This window comes from Botryllus schlosseri, chromosome 13 (genome assembly GCF_051294905.1).
Source record: "Botryllus schlosseri isolate E-star chromosome 13, Bs_hap1, whole genome shotgun sequence".
In the NCBI taxonomy this organism is placed as follows: Eukaryota; Metazoa; Chordata; class Ascidiacea; order Stolidobranchia; family Styelidae; genus Botryllus; species Botryllus schlosseri.
This window is the reverse complement of record NC_137248.1, coordinates 17,765,916-17,781,109: the sequence shown is the minus strand read 5'-3', so window position 1 is coordinate 17,781,109 and position 15,194 is coordinate 17,765,916. Positions and strand designations below refer to the sequence as shown.

Sequence of the window (15,194 nt, the reverse complement as noted above, 5' to 3'; positions counted from 1 at the left end):
GCCGGAACGAAGGCGAAACAAAATATTTTCACGCCGGCGCGATATGCGATCGATTACGGAATTTGGAAATTTCGATAGTGGCATCCTTTCTCATTGTTTCTCTATTCTGTGTCGCATCGGGATTGGATGATATTTCGAATCACGCTCTTCGTTTTCCGAGAACCGGAGCGTTGGTGACCCACTGACCACACTAATAATATATTCAATTGCCTTGGTTACATTTTAACACTTACAAATTTGACCCAATATGTTTCGAGTACTAATTTTGATTGTTTATCTCTTGAACGTATATCATTTGTGTTTGTACCCAATCGATTATTGTGGTATTTTGACGAAAGTTCTATTGAGTTGTCCATCTTTTCTATCACGCCAGTATTAATGGTGTGTTAAGGAATTCGTTTAACTATTTATAGGTTTGTATAGTGGATTTGACCGATGGGATACGTAGATTGGCATCTACTCTCGTTTGCCTTTTCACTATTCTGTAATCAAACTATTTGTTTTGTGTATTATATGGGAAAGGTTGAATTAAGAAGTGACGTATGAATTAGGCTGCTTCCAGGATAGTGTGCATGTTTACCAAGCTTGTGTACTTCTTAGTTTTCGCTCCGTGCGCGCTGGAGTCTTGGGCTAGATAAATCGTATGTAAGTCAAATGTATTGCATGTCAGTAATATAAAAACGATTCCGAACAGGTATAGCATTATAATAAGAATTTCTCATTTGTTCCTATATACTCCTAAAACTTCCTTCGCTTCATGCATCTTGCATTATATCCTCTGCCGACTTCTTTACAATGCCTCTGTGCACCATCACTACCAATATACCAGAAGTGAGTGCTATAGTAGCACTGCCATAAAATGGTAGGCTGTATGAGCCCGTGGCGTTTACACCAATGCCAAGCAAGAATGGCATTAATGAACAAAACACGCCCTCTGCTACAGCTCGCAATCCCAGCGTGGTCTCTAGTGTTTCTTTCCCGAAAAAGTCCACGGCCATCGTAGTTGCCAATGCTCCACGAAAGCCAGCGCTAACCTGTGAAATCAAATTGGTATCCAACATTGTAGATAAATGGGTGGAAAATACGTGTATTTACCAGTGTTGGGATCAAGTCACTACCTTCGAGTCACGAGTCATTTCGAGTCATTGCGCATTTTGACTCGAGTCAAGTCAAGTCAATCGATTTTCGAAGGTGACTCGAGTCAAGTCAAGTCATTCGATTTTTGGAGGTGACTCGAGTCAAGTCGAGTCAAGTCAAGTCAAGTCAAGTCACGAGTCAAGTCACAATTCAAGTCAAGTTGCCTTTTCCAAGTATATAAGCATGATTACGTCATTGCATTTTGCTAGCTGTCTGAAATACAGGTTGAGTGGTCATTGTTTTTTTTACCGATGAACGAATATAGAGTTAAATATACACGCAAGAAGGCGCTGTATCGCTCACATATAGGCTACGTAGAACTACTAAACTACGTAAGTAATTGCATACCCTCAGTTTATAGTCACCTTCCAAAATAGAGAATAGAGAAAGGAATTGATAGGATGCAATAAATTATCTATTTACGAGCCTGCGCCAATTGGTGGGGACTATATGTAAACTATATTCGAATTCAATTTCAATAACACAAGAGGTTGGTTAAGGTAAGAACAGAGAAGTGAAATATACATTTTTCTATCAAATTACTTTACTATACTAGTTTACGACAAAGTAAGCTGTAAGCTTCGACTTCGTTTGCGGTCAATATATTTGTGAGAGTGAGAAAACAATGGAGGCTCAGTAAAACGCACGATCATTGAATGATTGGTCGCTCTCGTGGGTTACAGCAGCGTTTCGTGAACAATTCGACATACGTGAGATACAGTGACTTTTATCGACATCGATTACTTGATGACTTGAAATTGACTCGTGAATTTTGCTCCGAGTCACGAGTCAATCCACATTTTTGATACGCCGAGTCAAGTCAAGTCAAGTCATTTTAGCAAAGTGACTCGAGTCAAGTCAAGTCATACGAAAAAGGTGACTCGAGTCTGACTCGAGTCAAGTCATGACTCGAGTCATCCCAACACTGGTATTTACTAGATTTACACAATAAGGCATAGGGTGCAGATCAGGTAAACGACACTTTGTGGTGACAAGTTAAACTGTCACGTCCGTTTCAATGGGTGAGAACAAGTCAAAGTAATCAACCAACCTTAAATTCGATATTTTGGGAAGTATAATAGGATAATATTTTAGATTTTTAGTGTTAAATCGGCGGAATCTGTCACAATCTTCAGGTACCGCGGATCTGTACTAATCACGCGCACACAGATTGTACTTCAGAAATTTCACCTAAAGATAAAGCCATGAGCCTTTTTGCTGTAATCTTCCCGAACTATCCTGTGGAAGTTATCAAAGTGATTCTTACTCGCACGTCGGCGATGGCAAGTGGAATCAGTATAACACAATCAAAGCCTCGAAGTTCCACAAACATGATATTTCAGGTGCTTGGACTTGACTTTATAAGATTACTGGGATCGAGTGCTAGTTGTATTCTCAATACAAACGAATAAAATGAGAGGAATTATTACAGAAGGTCAAGGTATCAAATCGCAAATCTAATTACATTAAATCACGTAGTCACGTTCTCGCAGTAATTTATGTACGACACTGCTGTAAAGGGACTAATTAGTAGGGATGGTGTGAACGTCATTTTCTTCCAATACAATTTTTCACATCATTATGACATCTTTGGTTGAAATTCTTCGCATTTTATCTTCGGGGCACTCTATGCATGGCGCTAGCAGCATAAAAATAATCAACACTAAGTGAGTATGCACCTTGGCAATCTCAAAAAAATTACTTGCTTTCTTACATTAAAAGTTTGCTCGAAATGTTCAGCGTTCCGTTTGTGAATATTTAGTGACTGTCTGCTGGTAGCTTGATCCGCAATCAGATAACATCAAGAGCGAAATACGCTACATGTAGGTAGTCAGTGAATGATGCTTATTCAACCAATCAATGAAATTGATGCAAAAAAATACATCATTGTCCAATGTAAAAGATCTAGTAGGCGTAGCCTACGGGTTCCATCTTGATTTAATATGTTTATTTCATTATAAAAACGAAATCGCTGTGATTGGGATGTTGGCTCCTGTATAACTTGTTAATGGGGTAATAGAGTAGAAAGTACAAAAATCCGTTTTACACTCTGCTTAATATCAATGCAGCATTAGTCAGACGCCGAATACATTGTCCGGTCTGGCCTGGACCGTTAAGGCGAAAGCTTATATTCCCTTGCAAGTCATTATATGTACTTCAACATTGTGGCACGATGTGGCCTGAGTCGTCGCTTGCGTGTACGTACGTACATCGCTTCAGTGTAATGTAGGGTTGGAATTATAGTCCTGTGGAATTTGGTCTAAAAATGGCTTAACCTAGAAAAAATTATTATAAAGACGTATTATATACTGTTAGAAAGATAATTTTACCAGCTTTTCAATGATAGGTCACTTTTTTTACCTTGGGGAAAAAAGTTATGACCAAAAACGTGCCAAGGAGTAAAAATTGAAATTAGGGAAAAATTATTATAAAAATATGAACAAACTGCTAGAAACTAATGAATTTTCAACATAAAAGCAGGATATAGATGCAAAAGGAATATATGAAAATAAAATAGAATTATATATCTGTTTCAGGGAGTAAGAGTGAGCAAGACAGGGGATGGGGGGGGGGGGGGGTTCGCAAGTAGAGCTGTTGTTGTCCTTATAACTTCATTATGTTATTGTTTACTTAGTATGGTCTGTTTCATTTACCTTGCTTGTTTTTTTAGATAGTGCTTAGTCAAAAAAGAAACAGCAGTTTGTGTTAAGTGTAGAAAAGGCTATCGTACTGTAGATTCACTGTGTCATTCGGGAGCTCATTTCTGCGAGAGTGATAGTACCACACACCCTTTAGACTAGGGTTGCATTTAAAACAAAAATCAACTAAAAACAATCACGTTTAAAACAAGGCCCTAATTTAAAACATGTTTTTCATTGTTTTCAAGTCATGACGTCACGAATATTCAATTGTGACGTCATAATGGATTGAAATGGATCATTGAAAATATAGGGTAAATATAGCCCCTTTGACTAAATATCTGTACTACAACTGTTGAACCGACTATTTTTGAGGGTTTCAACCATCCCATAACGATATACGTCGGCTAAATTGGGTGGTAATTGTCCGTGTGATCATACAACATGTTTTTGGAAAGTATTTACACAATTATGGCATAATTTTATAACTTGAAAACAATACAATTTTGTTTTTTAATAAGGCTTTCGTTTAAAATATGTTTTAAAAAAGTGTTTCAAAACACCGTTTGCTTTAAATGCAACCCTACTTTGGACACTATAATTGGTCTTGCTTTGAAATTGAATTGTGAAACGCTGATCACAACTTTTCAGAAAAATTAGTAAAATGGCCATAAGACGTACATCCACACATCATGCCGTAATTTATTGAGAAAACATGCGAGATCAAAGAAACGTTTGTGAAGGCTTTATCGAAAATTTGTATTTCTTCACTGGCAAATAATTTTTCTCTGAGAAATGTTATTTGACCTGTGGGGTTCAGATTGCCACGATAGAATAATTAGACACGAGCAATCTAGGCAGCTATGGACAATTAAATAGGCTTATATTTATTTCGAAGTTCCCGGTCGACATAAGGGCAATCCTTTTCGGCTAATGTTTTCTCGCAGGCGATCTATTGGCACACTTTTCAGACTACCATATTGCCAAATACTTCATATGTTTTCGAGCATCGCGGCGTGGTAATGATCGACGCCGAAATGCCTATTTTTATTTTCTATAAATCATGCTTTTTTCGTGGGCGAAGGGTACTCATAATCAAAAATTTGGCAACATGAAATCGTGCCCAGCGCGAAAAAAACGAAAAGAGTTGCATAAATTGTCGATGAGTGATGTATAAATAATTTATGTTCATTCCCCGACATAATTTCGGGACCCCCAATTGGACGATTTGGGGCGCGGCAGTCACGGTCCTGGTAAGAGGTCAAAATCCGGTCGCTGTTTTCTTGTTGAGATTTTACTATTGGAAATATTTTGCGCTTCCATCGCATATATATATATTAATTGCATGTGGTATATCCGGGGTCAAATCAAGGTTGTTATAACAGCCATCGGGGAAGGGTTCATACCATGTGCTTCGAACCAGATGTACGTAATCCGAATTCCCATCTGTGATTGGCAATACGGGAAATGAATTGCATTGGGTTTTGTTTTAGTGCTTTGTGTGACTGGTAAATCAACTGGGAATGTCATGGAGATATCTGCCCACATTGAATTTGGTACTGCACCCAGTTATTAATTTTAACACGAATGTATTCCAAACAAAGCTCCGCTCCGCCACGATATTGGCTGCATATGATTTCATAAATGTAGTAGCCTTAACAGCCCCTAAAGCGCGGTAACTGAACATATTTTCGAATATTCTACCAATGGGCATTGTTTCATTATAAACATTTTGCTTTACCTGAGAAGATACATGTTGCGATGTCGTATGTAGCCACCTCCGACTAACTGTCGAAAGTATGCGACCACCCTCCCCCGACCAAATATACTTAGATATTTCTGCCACTTGAAGTAGTTTTCACGTGTCTTAAAAATTATTACTTATACTGTTAATCGAGTAGAAAATATAGGGAGTTACTTGTGCTACTTGAGTAGCAACGCTAATCACATCTACAAACTATAGTTCAGTGGTTCTTAACCGGGGTCCGCGGAACTCGGAGGTCCGAGAAGCATTTTCAGGGGGTCCACGAAGCGAAGCGATTTTATAAAATAGTTCATAACCTAATTTATATTTTTCAAATTAGGAAAATCCCGAGGCAGTTTTGCTTCATTGCAGTAGAACTCACATCAACAGGATGACAGTCTGAGATCGAATATCCTGCTGTGTGAACTCATTTTAGTTGCTAAATTGCGAATAGCCCACTGATACAAATATTTGGCTGTATAGAGGTGTTTTGCTGGGCATTGTGTAAAAAATAAATGGTTTGATACGTAAAGTCAATCACGGAGACTTCGAAATGTTAGCAAAAATCCGTTTTTACCTGTGATATAGGCCTACATAACCATTTCCCTAATAACTTCAAGATGATCTGCTAGATATGAATTAAAGGGCTTGACGTTATATGTTCAATGAAAAAATTGTTTGTCAATTTTGGTGTCATCATTGTTTCGATCATACCCAAATGTGTCGTCGGAAACGTTATGCCTTATTACATTCACCACCACCTTTCTTTGTTTGAATGGATTTTCAGCACTCGTTGATATGAAATCGAAGGCGCAGATTTTAAAGACACGGCCACGTATTTCGAAAAATGCAGTTGAATAATTAGTTTTGAAATAATAAAAGTCAAACCAATTTCTACATAAATATAATGCTGCTATTTTCAAGAAAAGTAATTTTGTTGCTGTTTATCACTAGCTTACAGTTATCATTTGCACAAGACAGATGACGATTGTACGATATTTGAGCTAAATTTGAACTACAACTTCGGGGGTCCAAAAGGGGTCCGCGAATACAAAAAGGTTGAGAACCACTGCTCAAGTTCATAGTAAAATTATTACGGCAAATCATAAACCACCAAAAATGTAAAGCTTTTTGTATATAGAACTGGCGTTTAATATTGCAAAACACAAACAAAAAGCCTCGATACCATTTTAAAACATTTCTGCCTTTGTTCAAGTATGGTATTTAGTATTTGTTGACCAGTGTAAATGTACGGGTCGAAAAGAGCTTCTGATTGGACGATGATAGAGAATCACTTATTTATTCAAGTTCACCGAAAAACTCACTCATTATGTATTAGGCTACAACAGCCCAGGTTTCATGATAGATGATTTCAATAACAATATTTGATCTGTTGCTATTTTATGCTAACCGTGATGTCACTAACGAAAGCTGAAATTTGATTAATTTATGAAAATGAGAAAAATTAATACGGAAAAAATCTGACGTGACGGAGAAATTATTAGCACATAATCGGATTCAGCAACCATAAGTTAGCCTAAATCAATCAATAAAATTTTTAAAGCTAATTTTTTTCGAAATTCGTAAACAAGTTTTATCTCCGTCTCGGTCAACTTTTGCCCCCTTAACTTATGATAAATACACCCTAATAAAGTTATATTTCATTTTTTTGCTATTCGATTGTTAGTTTGCTTTATTGAGAGTGATATTCCAATTTATGGTGTTGTATTCTGTTACGAAGGTATCGTGTTTTAGCTTATAATTGTATTTTAATGTCAAGCAAAATAGTGCTTTACCCCCTCGCACGTTTTTGGTCATAACTTTTTTCCCCAAGGTAAAAAAAATGACAAAACCCATCATTGAAAAGCTGATAAAATTATCTTTCCAACGGTATATAATACGTCTTTATAACAATTTTTTCTAGATTGACCGAAAATTCTACAGGACTATTAGCAATATGACGTCAAATGACGTCATAGGTTTACGTTCGCGTTCACACGGACCTGAACCTTTCAGAGGTTCACACCATCCCTACTAACTAAAAATGTATTCTTGTCCATTTGGTTGCCGTCATTTATCAATTCTGTCTACCGGTTACTGTTTAAACACCATTGAAAAAATATAATATACCGCTTCTTAATTTCCTCAAAAGGGTTAGAAGGGTCGATAGTATTTCTAAATTTTCAAAGGGGTTCCCTGCTTCACAGAAAAAACGACAGTGGAAATCAATAAATATTTACCGAATAAAGAATGCAGCAACACTGACTGGCTCCCAGGCTGCTTGTAAAAGTCAACCCGACCGTTGCGATAGCTTGAGTCACACACGTGGCTGCGAAAACATACGGCCTCACCACTGGAATCGGTCCTATATGCGTCATTGAAGTCACGATTCCAGAGATAGGCATCATGAACAATACCGGAACTGAAATGATGGAAGCGAGCGAGGCTGCTGCAATGTCGCCGTAGCCTTTATACTGTCCAAAGCGAACCAAGAAAATACCGAAAACCACGAAGGATGATATGTGGCATGCACATCCAATAAGGTAGCAAACAAATTTCCAGTCCTTTAACATGACCCACTTTAGGCTGTTTCCTTTTTCGGTTTGCCTTTCCTGGTTATTATCGCTCACAGTGAGCAGCATACCGAACGGAATAATATTAAGGAAGATTCCTCCGATGATAAGCATAGAGCCACGCCACGTGTAATGTGTGTTCCATATCGTTATGAGGATTGGGAGGAGTGTAGTGGCAAAGCAATGGCCCGTGGAAGCTATGCTGTATGCGAGAGATCTCTTTTTGGAAAAGCTGCGACCAATCACCGTATACAGCGGTACATTCCCTAAACCGCAACCACAACCTGAATAAAACGGAAAGTTTTCATTTCCCGCAACATGTATTACTCCAGATCAGGGTGGCCAACCCGCGGCACTAAAAGGAAAATGATGAGGCCGTCGACGTGTAATTCAATTAGTATGTGTTGGTGGCCGCCAACATGCAAATTGAAGTTACGAATTGACTCCCAAATTTCTGAGAGATTTTAACCCATAATGAAATTTTCTTCTTCTGTGAGTTGTTTTTATATAACTTTAATAATGAAGTGCCTTTTGCAATGGGATCCCAAAGTTGCGAACCGAAGAGGAAAATGATGCGACCCATATGACGAAATACTAACTTGGAATCGTGTGCGTCTCACGAAGGAAATTTCTTTATGGTACGTTAGGGCGATTATAATATCTTCTCCACCATACCGACAATCATGATTGGAGGTCAAAAAATAACTGCATGCAACAAAGTGACTATATTAACAATTTGCCCACCCGAACATGAATCATCATTAATAACTTGTCCGAAATTGTCGAATATACCCCATCAAGTTTACTGGATAATCCGACCACATGGGGTGATAGAGGATAAATATTTGATAGTAATATGCACTAGTAATATTACCGAGGAAATTCATTCCTCGAATCCAAGTATAACTATTCATAACATGATTATTCACGAATTCGGTGCGTATAGTAAGCCGATCCGAATAAATAGATGAGTTCGGAGTTCAACGGACATAGACATGTGTTGTATAGTATAATTTAACATCGATATTTGGCGTCCAGTTAGTTCATTACGACTGTGCGCTGGAATGCGGCTGTAGGCTATATAATTAGTCGAAATGCTGCCATGACTGGCAAAAAGTTTGACCAGCAACGCTCCGGACCCTACCTATAACCGCAGCGAGTACTTGTACCGTGACGATAGACTTGGCGAAACTGCAGGAAATGGCTCCTGAGGCTGCGGCCACTGCTCCAATCAAAATCGTCTTCCTAAATCCTAATCGATAGGACAGCACACCAGAGATTGGACCTGTTAGTAGAAAAGATGACGGCTTCTTGCCTCGATTTCACCCATGGTCATTTGCTCATCCGTGTGTGGAATAAACCAACTGACATTTTAAATTACAGTCCACGTTTACGCGTATTCAGTACCCTACTGTACCTTCCGATCTGCGTAAAATCCATAAAATGCAAAATGCGGACCTGTAACAAAGTAGGCCTATATGGTGCTTCCAATTTTCATCATACTTAAGATATGCACTATTATATTAGGACTACATTAAAAACAAAAATCAATTTAAAACAAACATGTTTGAAACATAGCCTTGTTTAAAACATATTTTTTATTGTTTTTTTGTTAGCCATGACGGCACGAATCTTTAATTGTGACGTCACCATGGATTGACATTGACAATTGCAAATTAGGGTAAATATGTCCCCATTGTCGAAAAAGGCTGCCAACCTCTGTCTTCAGCGGACCAAAAATATGTTTGACCAGGTTTACATTGTAATGCGGCATTTTTATGGTCGGCAGTGCTCATCATCAGAACATACATTCGGTACCAACGTTCCCTAACTACGAGCCATAACTGTTCAACCGACGACGATCTCGAGGGTTCCAACCATTCCATATTGTGTGCGTCGACCATATCAGGTGCAAATCGTCCGTAGGCTCACATTACATGTTTTTCGAAAGTATTTACACAAGTATGGAATAACTATTATCGAACGTTTGAAAAAAAAACACAATCTTGTTCTTTTCAAAATGGCAATGTTTTAAAAAACGGCTCAAAAGATGTTTTAAGCAAAGTGTTTTAAAACCCCATTTTTTGAACCGGCATATGCCACATCTTGATCCAGAACAGACAGTTTCATGTGATGTTAACCATCGAATAGGCCATATTATCCACAGAAGCTCCTAGCAATCATTCCCTGTCATACACCGAATGCTGTGCATGCACGTTTTTTGCTATTATGTTTGTGCATTGACTATTTCGGTGCTGTGAAAAGTAAAGTATCTCTCTCTTTCCCTCAAATAGTGAGTTGCTTCGGGAAGTATAAACTATTTGATGGATGTTCTTGAATAGTATACATTTAAATGATGTCTCATAAATACCATTGTGCACATTATTTTTATTTTATTAAAGCTTATGCACGAGACAGTGGGGCAATAAAACTACATCCTTGAACGTATACACTTGTACTTTGGTTACGATGCAGTTTTGCTATACAGAGATATTATACTATATATCTATTTGAACAATAGTATATACCTCATGTCGAAGCACAAATTATAGAATGTGTAATGCACAAACACTCCAGCTTCATTGTAGTTTGTGTTTACTTTGGCTATACCGTTTTGCTGAATCGTACCTGCAAAATAATACGACCCGAACAGCAGGGAAGACACCAAAGACGATTGCGCTGCTGATGCTTGAAAATGGCTCTGAAATTGTATAAAAAACGGCCCAAAACTCCGCAACGGTCCAAATTCGCATGCGTTCACGCAAAAGGCAGCCAGTACCAATAAGATGTCCGATAATTTGTCATGGGACATTTCGCTCTCGTTAACTTGTCGTTGCGGTACACTGGCAAGGCAATCATTAGAAATAGGCTTTATTTACCTGATATACGAGGCACCTGTTTAATGAGATCGATCTTTTGTGAAGAAATATGTACCTAATATGTACCTGATATACACCTAATCTATAGCAGGGATAGGGATATGTAACCTCTAACACTCAGGCCAAGTAGAAAGAAACGAGATGAAACAGCTGAACACACCAACATATAGGCCCTGCTTTCTAGAAGTGTAGGTGAAGTATGGAAAATAGTGTTTCGGTCTACGCGTGAGACTTATATTGTTCGATGGTGGTAGCCTCACATAAAAATAGCTCTGGCGTCGCACCTTATAACAAGTGTAGCAACACTTGAACGCAACAAATAAACAAGCATAGCAACAGGTATACTGACAATTATCGTATTGAGCGATAGGATATCTAAAAGCCTGACTTACTACACCTCGTCCGTCATCCAAGTCCAAAGAAAAGAAAAATTAGCCGAATGAGCGTAGGAAATCATTCAGGCATGACATACCAATGATTCCGTAGTACGTCGTTTGCATTGCAACTTGCAAGTATAGCTGCAACTTTTGCAATCTTTCAAAATTCCTGATTCTTTAATAAATGTCAGAATATTCCTAGGCAAAGTCAGGATATGTATATTACGGTGATTTTGATGTTTTCGTGGCTTTTTCTTAGCCCCATTCGCATAACTCAAACTTTCCACATTGGGCGTAATTAGAGAGTCATTTTGTGGGCCGCATGCCATTCAGAATTAGCAGTGATTCTCGGGAACTAAATTTTCTCCGCAGGTCGCAACACGAGTTTCTCAGCTGCACAACTCAATGCCTTAGGCCTTAGGGCCTGTGCTACAGTTTGTCGTTCCTCGTAAGCCCTCTCATCCCTAAATATATTCCTGATTAAACCTGTACGTTCAGTTCGAACAATACGCTTCATTCCCACAGTATATAAATGCGTCCATAACAAAGACTTATCTTATACCAAATACCAATAAATGCATATTACAATGCACAACAATTTCGATCCAACAGGTGAGTGAGGGAATGTGATTTCAATCACGCACCGTCCCACGCCTGAAAAATACTCTATGTCGCATTCGTTCGATTTCGGATCTCTGCTGCCTACGTTTGAGCGCTTTAGCTAAGTTGATCATGAGTGAGTGACGAGATAGCGTATTGCTTCACAGCTGCAACGCGAATTGGTTGTTAGTTCGACGTCGACTTTAGAATTTCTACCTATCGTTAGAGGTTTATATCGGCGTACCCTCGGCATCGAATATGGGTAAGCGGTATTTTATGAAAGTCTGGCTATAACGACAGCGACCCGAGCTAAAAGTATGTTCAGGAAAAACATTGAATGATATCGACGTGGTGTAAAACGATCTATGTGTAGCCTACAGTAGTCGAAGCATCATGATTACGGCTATATTATTTCCATCATCAAAGGCGCACACTTTACAATGTGATCCACAAAGGTGGTCAGCAATGTTCCGTATATAATTTTCCACAAGTCTGTCCAAACACGAACTCCCCGCGCAGTCACTTGGAAAACTGTGAGCAAAATCCATGACCAAAACATCATTTTCTCAACTCCCCCCCCCCACAAAACTCTGGTCTTGGGTCCCTTAAGGTATTCATCGAACTTCAGCAATGTCATTTAATCATGCCATTCGCGTACACACCATATTTTGCCGCAACGAACCTATAGTTTGGCATTACGCGGTTCACGAACGAGCCGGAATAGGTAACAAGCGAACGTGGGGTGCATGCATTTATTTGTATCGGCTTGCTGCGGAAGTAGGCTCTAGTGTCAAGGGATGCATTTTTTCGATTATATCGGTGCTTGTTTGTACTCGCATATTTTGCTATTATGTCTTATCGTCTTTCAGTGTACGCGGTCGTCCAACAGTCTCTATAGTTTCGCCATGGAAAACTGAATGGGATAGAATGGTAACTGCGTGGTCTGTCAATCATCCACGGTTGAATGTTAAGTCATCGATCCTGTTTTGTTTGTTTTTGGGGTATTCATGGTGTTTGTCGACTGGTCATTTACACCAGGCCGATATTCTTCTTATTTTCCGTAACTGCCGACTTACAGCACGGCCCCCCCTCTAGGCTTTTGTAAGACACCGCTGACGCGGATGAGGTGACGATCCTGAATGATTCGATTGTTTGCTGTGATGCTCCGGCTGCTAACGTAACAGCAAAGTGGATTAAGTATGCATTATTATCATGATATAGTTGTCTAAATTACTTTCGTGTGGGGGACAGTATATCGTGATTAAGTTGAACTTCGTCGCCGGTGTCCTTTGTGGGTTTTTTAACGTATACAATGTACATGTGCAGTAATAAATTGAATTGAAGTATTTGTTGGAGCGAAGTATAGATCACTATGGCGAAACCTTGATATTCAGAAGGTTTCGATTGTTTGGTGCGATCGGATGTAGCATTCTACCTACTATATATGTATATGTTTTGCAGAACTACATCGGTACCTATTTACAGCTATCGAATATTAGAAATGCCAGCAGAGAGTTGTGCCGTATATGACCTAGCTCTGACCAGACTTGGACAACTAGATAATTCTAGTTGTCCAATTTCACTAAATTAGAGCGAAATGCCAGAAATCTAATTTGTGAAATGTTTCCATGATATAATTCTAATTCCAATCTAATTTGTGAAATGTTCTTATGCTCTAATTCTAATCTAATTTGTGAAATGTTCCTATGCTCTAATTTTATTTCTAATCTATTTCTCTGATGTCAGCTGACTCTCCATCGATGGAATGCTGTTGCCATCGCCGAAGTCATTTCAGCCAGTGTGGAATAGTGTTGTTGGGCACAGGGAAATAGCTTATTTTGAAACCACAATAATTTGAGACTGAACTAAATCTCAGCATTTCAAAATGCTTTATTTCGCGTTCTTCCAAAATCTCAAGTCAGACCGCCAGCCGCTATTACGGAGACCTGGTATACTACAAAACGAGCCAAGCTTGGTGTACATCAGACGCTAACCATACTCATGGTTATAGGAATGCACTGTGATTTAACAAGAACTGATTTTTGCTGTATTTATTTCCCATTCACAATTTCATTCAATTTCCAAGTTTTTTGCGCATTCAGTAAGTCTAATTCTAATCTAATTTGCAAAAACTTGTGTAGCTCTCTAATTCTAATTCTAATCGAAATTGGAAAAAACTGTGTAGCTCTAATTCTAATCTAATTCTTGAAAATGAAAAAATTTCTAGTTGTCCAAGTCTGGCTCTGACTGCAATAGCCTACTATAGTCGGAAAATAGTACTTCATACCTCTGCCATATACAGGATGGATCTCAGTGTTGTTAATATTAATTATATTTCAATTTCATCAGGTGCACGGCTTACTCATTTGAATTGTATAAGTGTATATATATTGCCTCGCAAATTAGTGACGTTGTTGAGGAATTGTACGGTATTCCTGCGGGAATTGTCCATGAACTTCTCTTCAAGGACTTTGATGAAAGCATATAGACTCAACATCTGTTCCAAATTTTATACAGCAGCCAGTTGATCTTGGAACATTGCTGCGTTCATTGGATTTCAAAGACCAGCCAGAACTCTCTGACTAGCCTGACTAGCCTGAACTAGCTACAGGATGGATTGTCATTATGAGTTCCAACGGCAGTCCAGATGATATTGTCATGAGCAATGTTCCCTCAAAATTTTCAAGAGTCTGCGCAAACACGCCAACTCACTGCGCAGGCCCTCGGACAACAGTGCGCAGCCACCCTCCAATAGGGTGATAAATTTAATTACTGGGGGGCTTCGCCCCCCAGACCCCCCCACGGCTCTAGGCTTAATCCGGTACTTCTCATGTACATTGGGTGCCCATTTAGAAGTAGCGTGCCTTAACGTGCGAAGCGCGAAAAATTTCCATAATTCATGATTGCATCGGCCAATATGATCGGGAATTGCACATATATTGCTATCAATTTTTATCCTCTCCCTGCTCACATAATCAGATTTACCGGTAGAGGTGATCCAGTGAGGTGTGTTGAAATAGATAGGCCCTCTAAATAATAATAAAACATCTCAGGGCGTACCCGTTGATATAATGACTTCGTTACATGATGCTATTTCGTGACCCCTATCTGCTATGTCAAAAGATATTGAAATCGCCAAAACTTACTAAAGTAAAAGACATACACGATTTCAAATTGGTATTTCTTAACTGGAAAATAATGGTCCCTCGATATGGCATTTATCGTGTTGTGATACTCGGATCGCC

General features: G+C 38.9%; 1 protein-coding gene across 1 annotated transcript; it reads right to left on the bottom strand.

The window, feature by feature from the left end:
* Nucleotides 1-639: 639 nt before the first annotated feature.
* Nucleotides 640-11,379, bottom strand: LOC145454343 (monocarboxylate transporter 4-like). The gene is made up of 4 exons (XM_080332343.1): nucleotides 10,722-11,379; nucleotides 9,238-9,378; nucleotides 7,761-8,377; nucleotides 640-1,034 (listed from the first exon to the last, which is right to left on the bottom strand). Exons 1-4 carry the CDS (start codon nucleotides 10,903-10,905, stop codon nucleotides 756-758), a joined length of 1,221 nt encoding a protein of 406 aa, XP_080188469.1. The 5' UTR covers nucleotides 10,906-11,379; the 3' UTR covers nucleotides 640-755.
* Nucleotides 11,380-15,194: the final 3,815 nt, after the last annotated feature.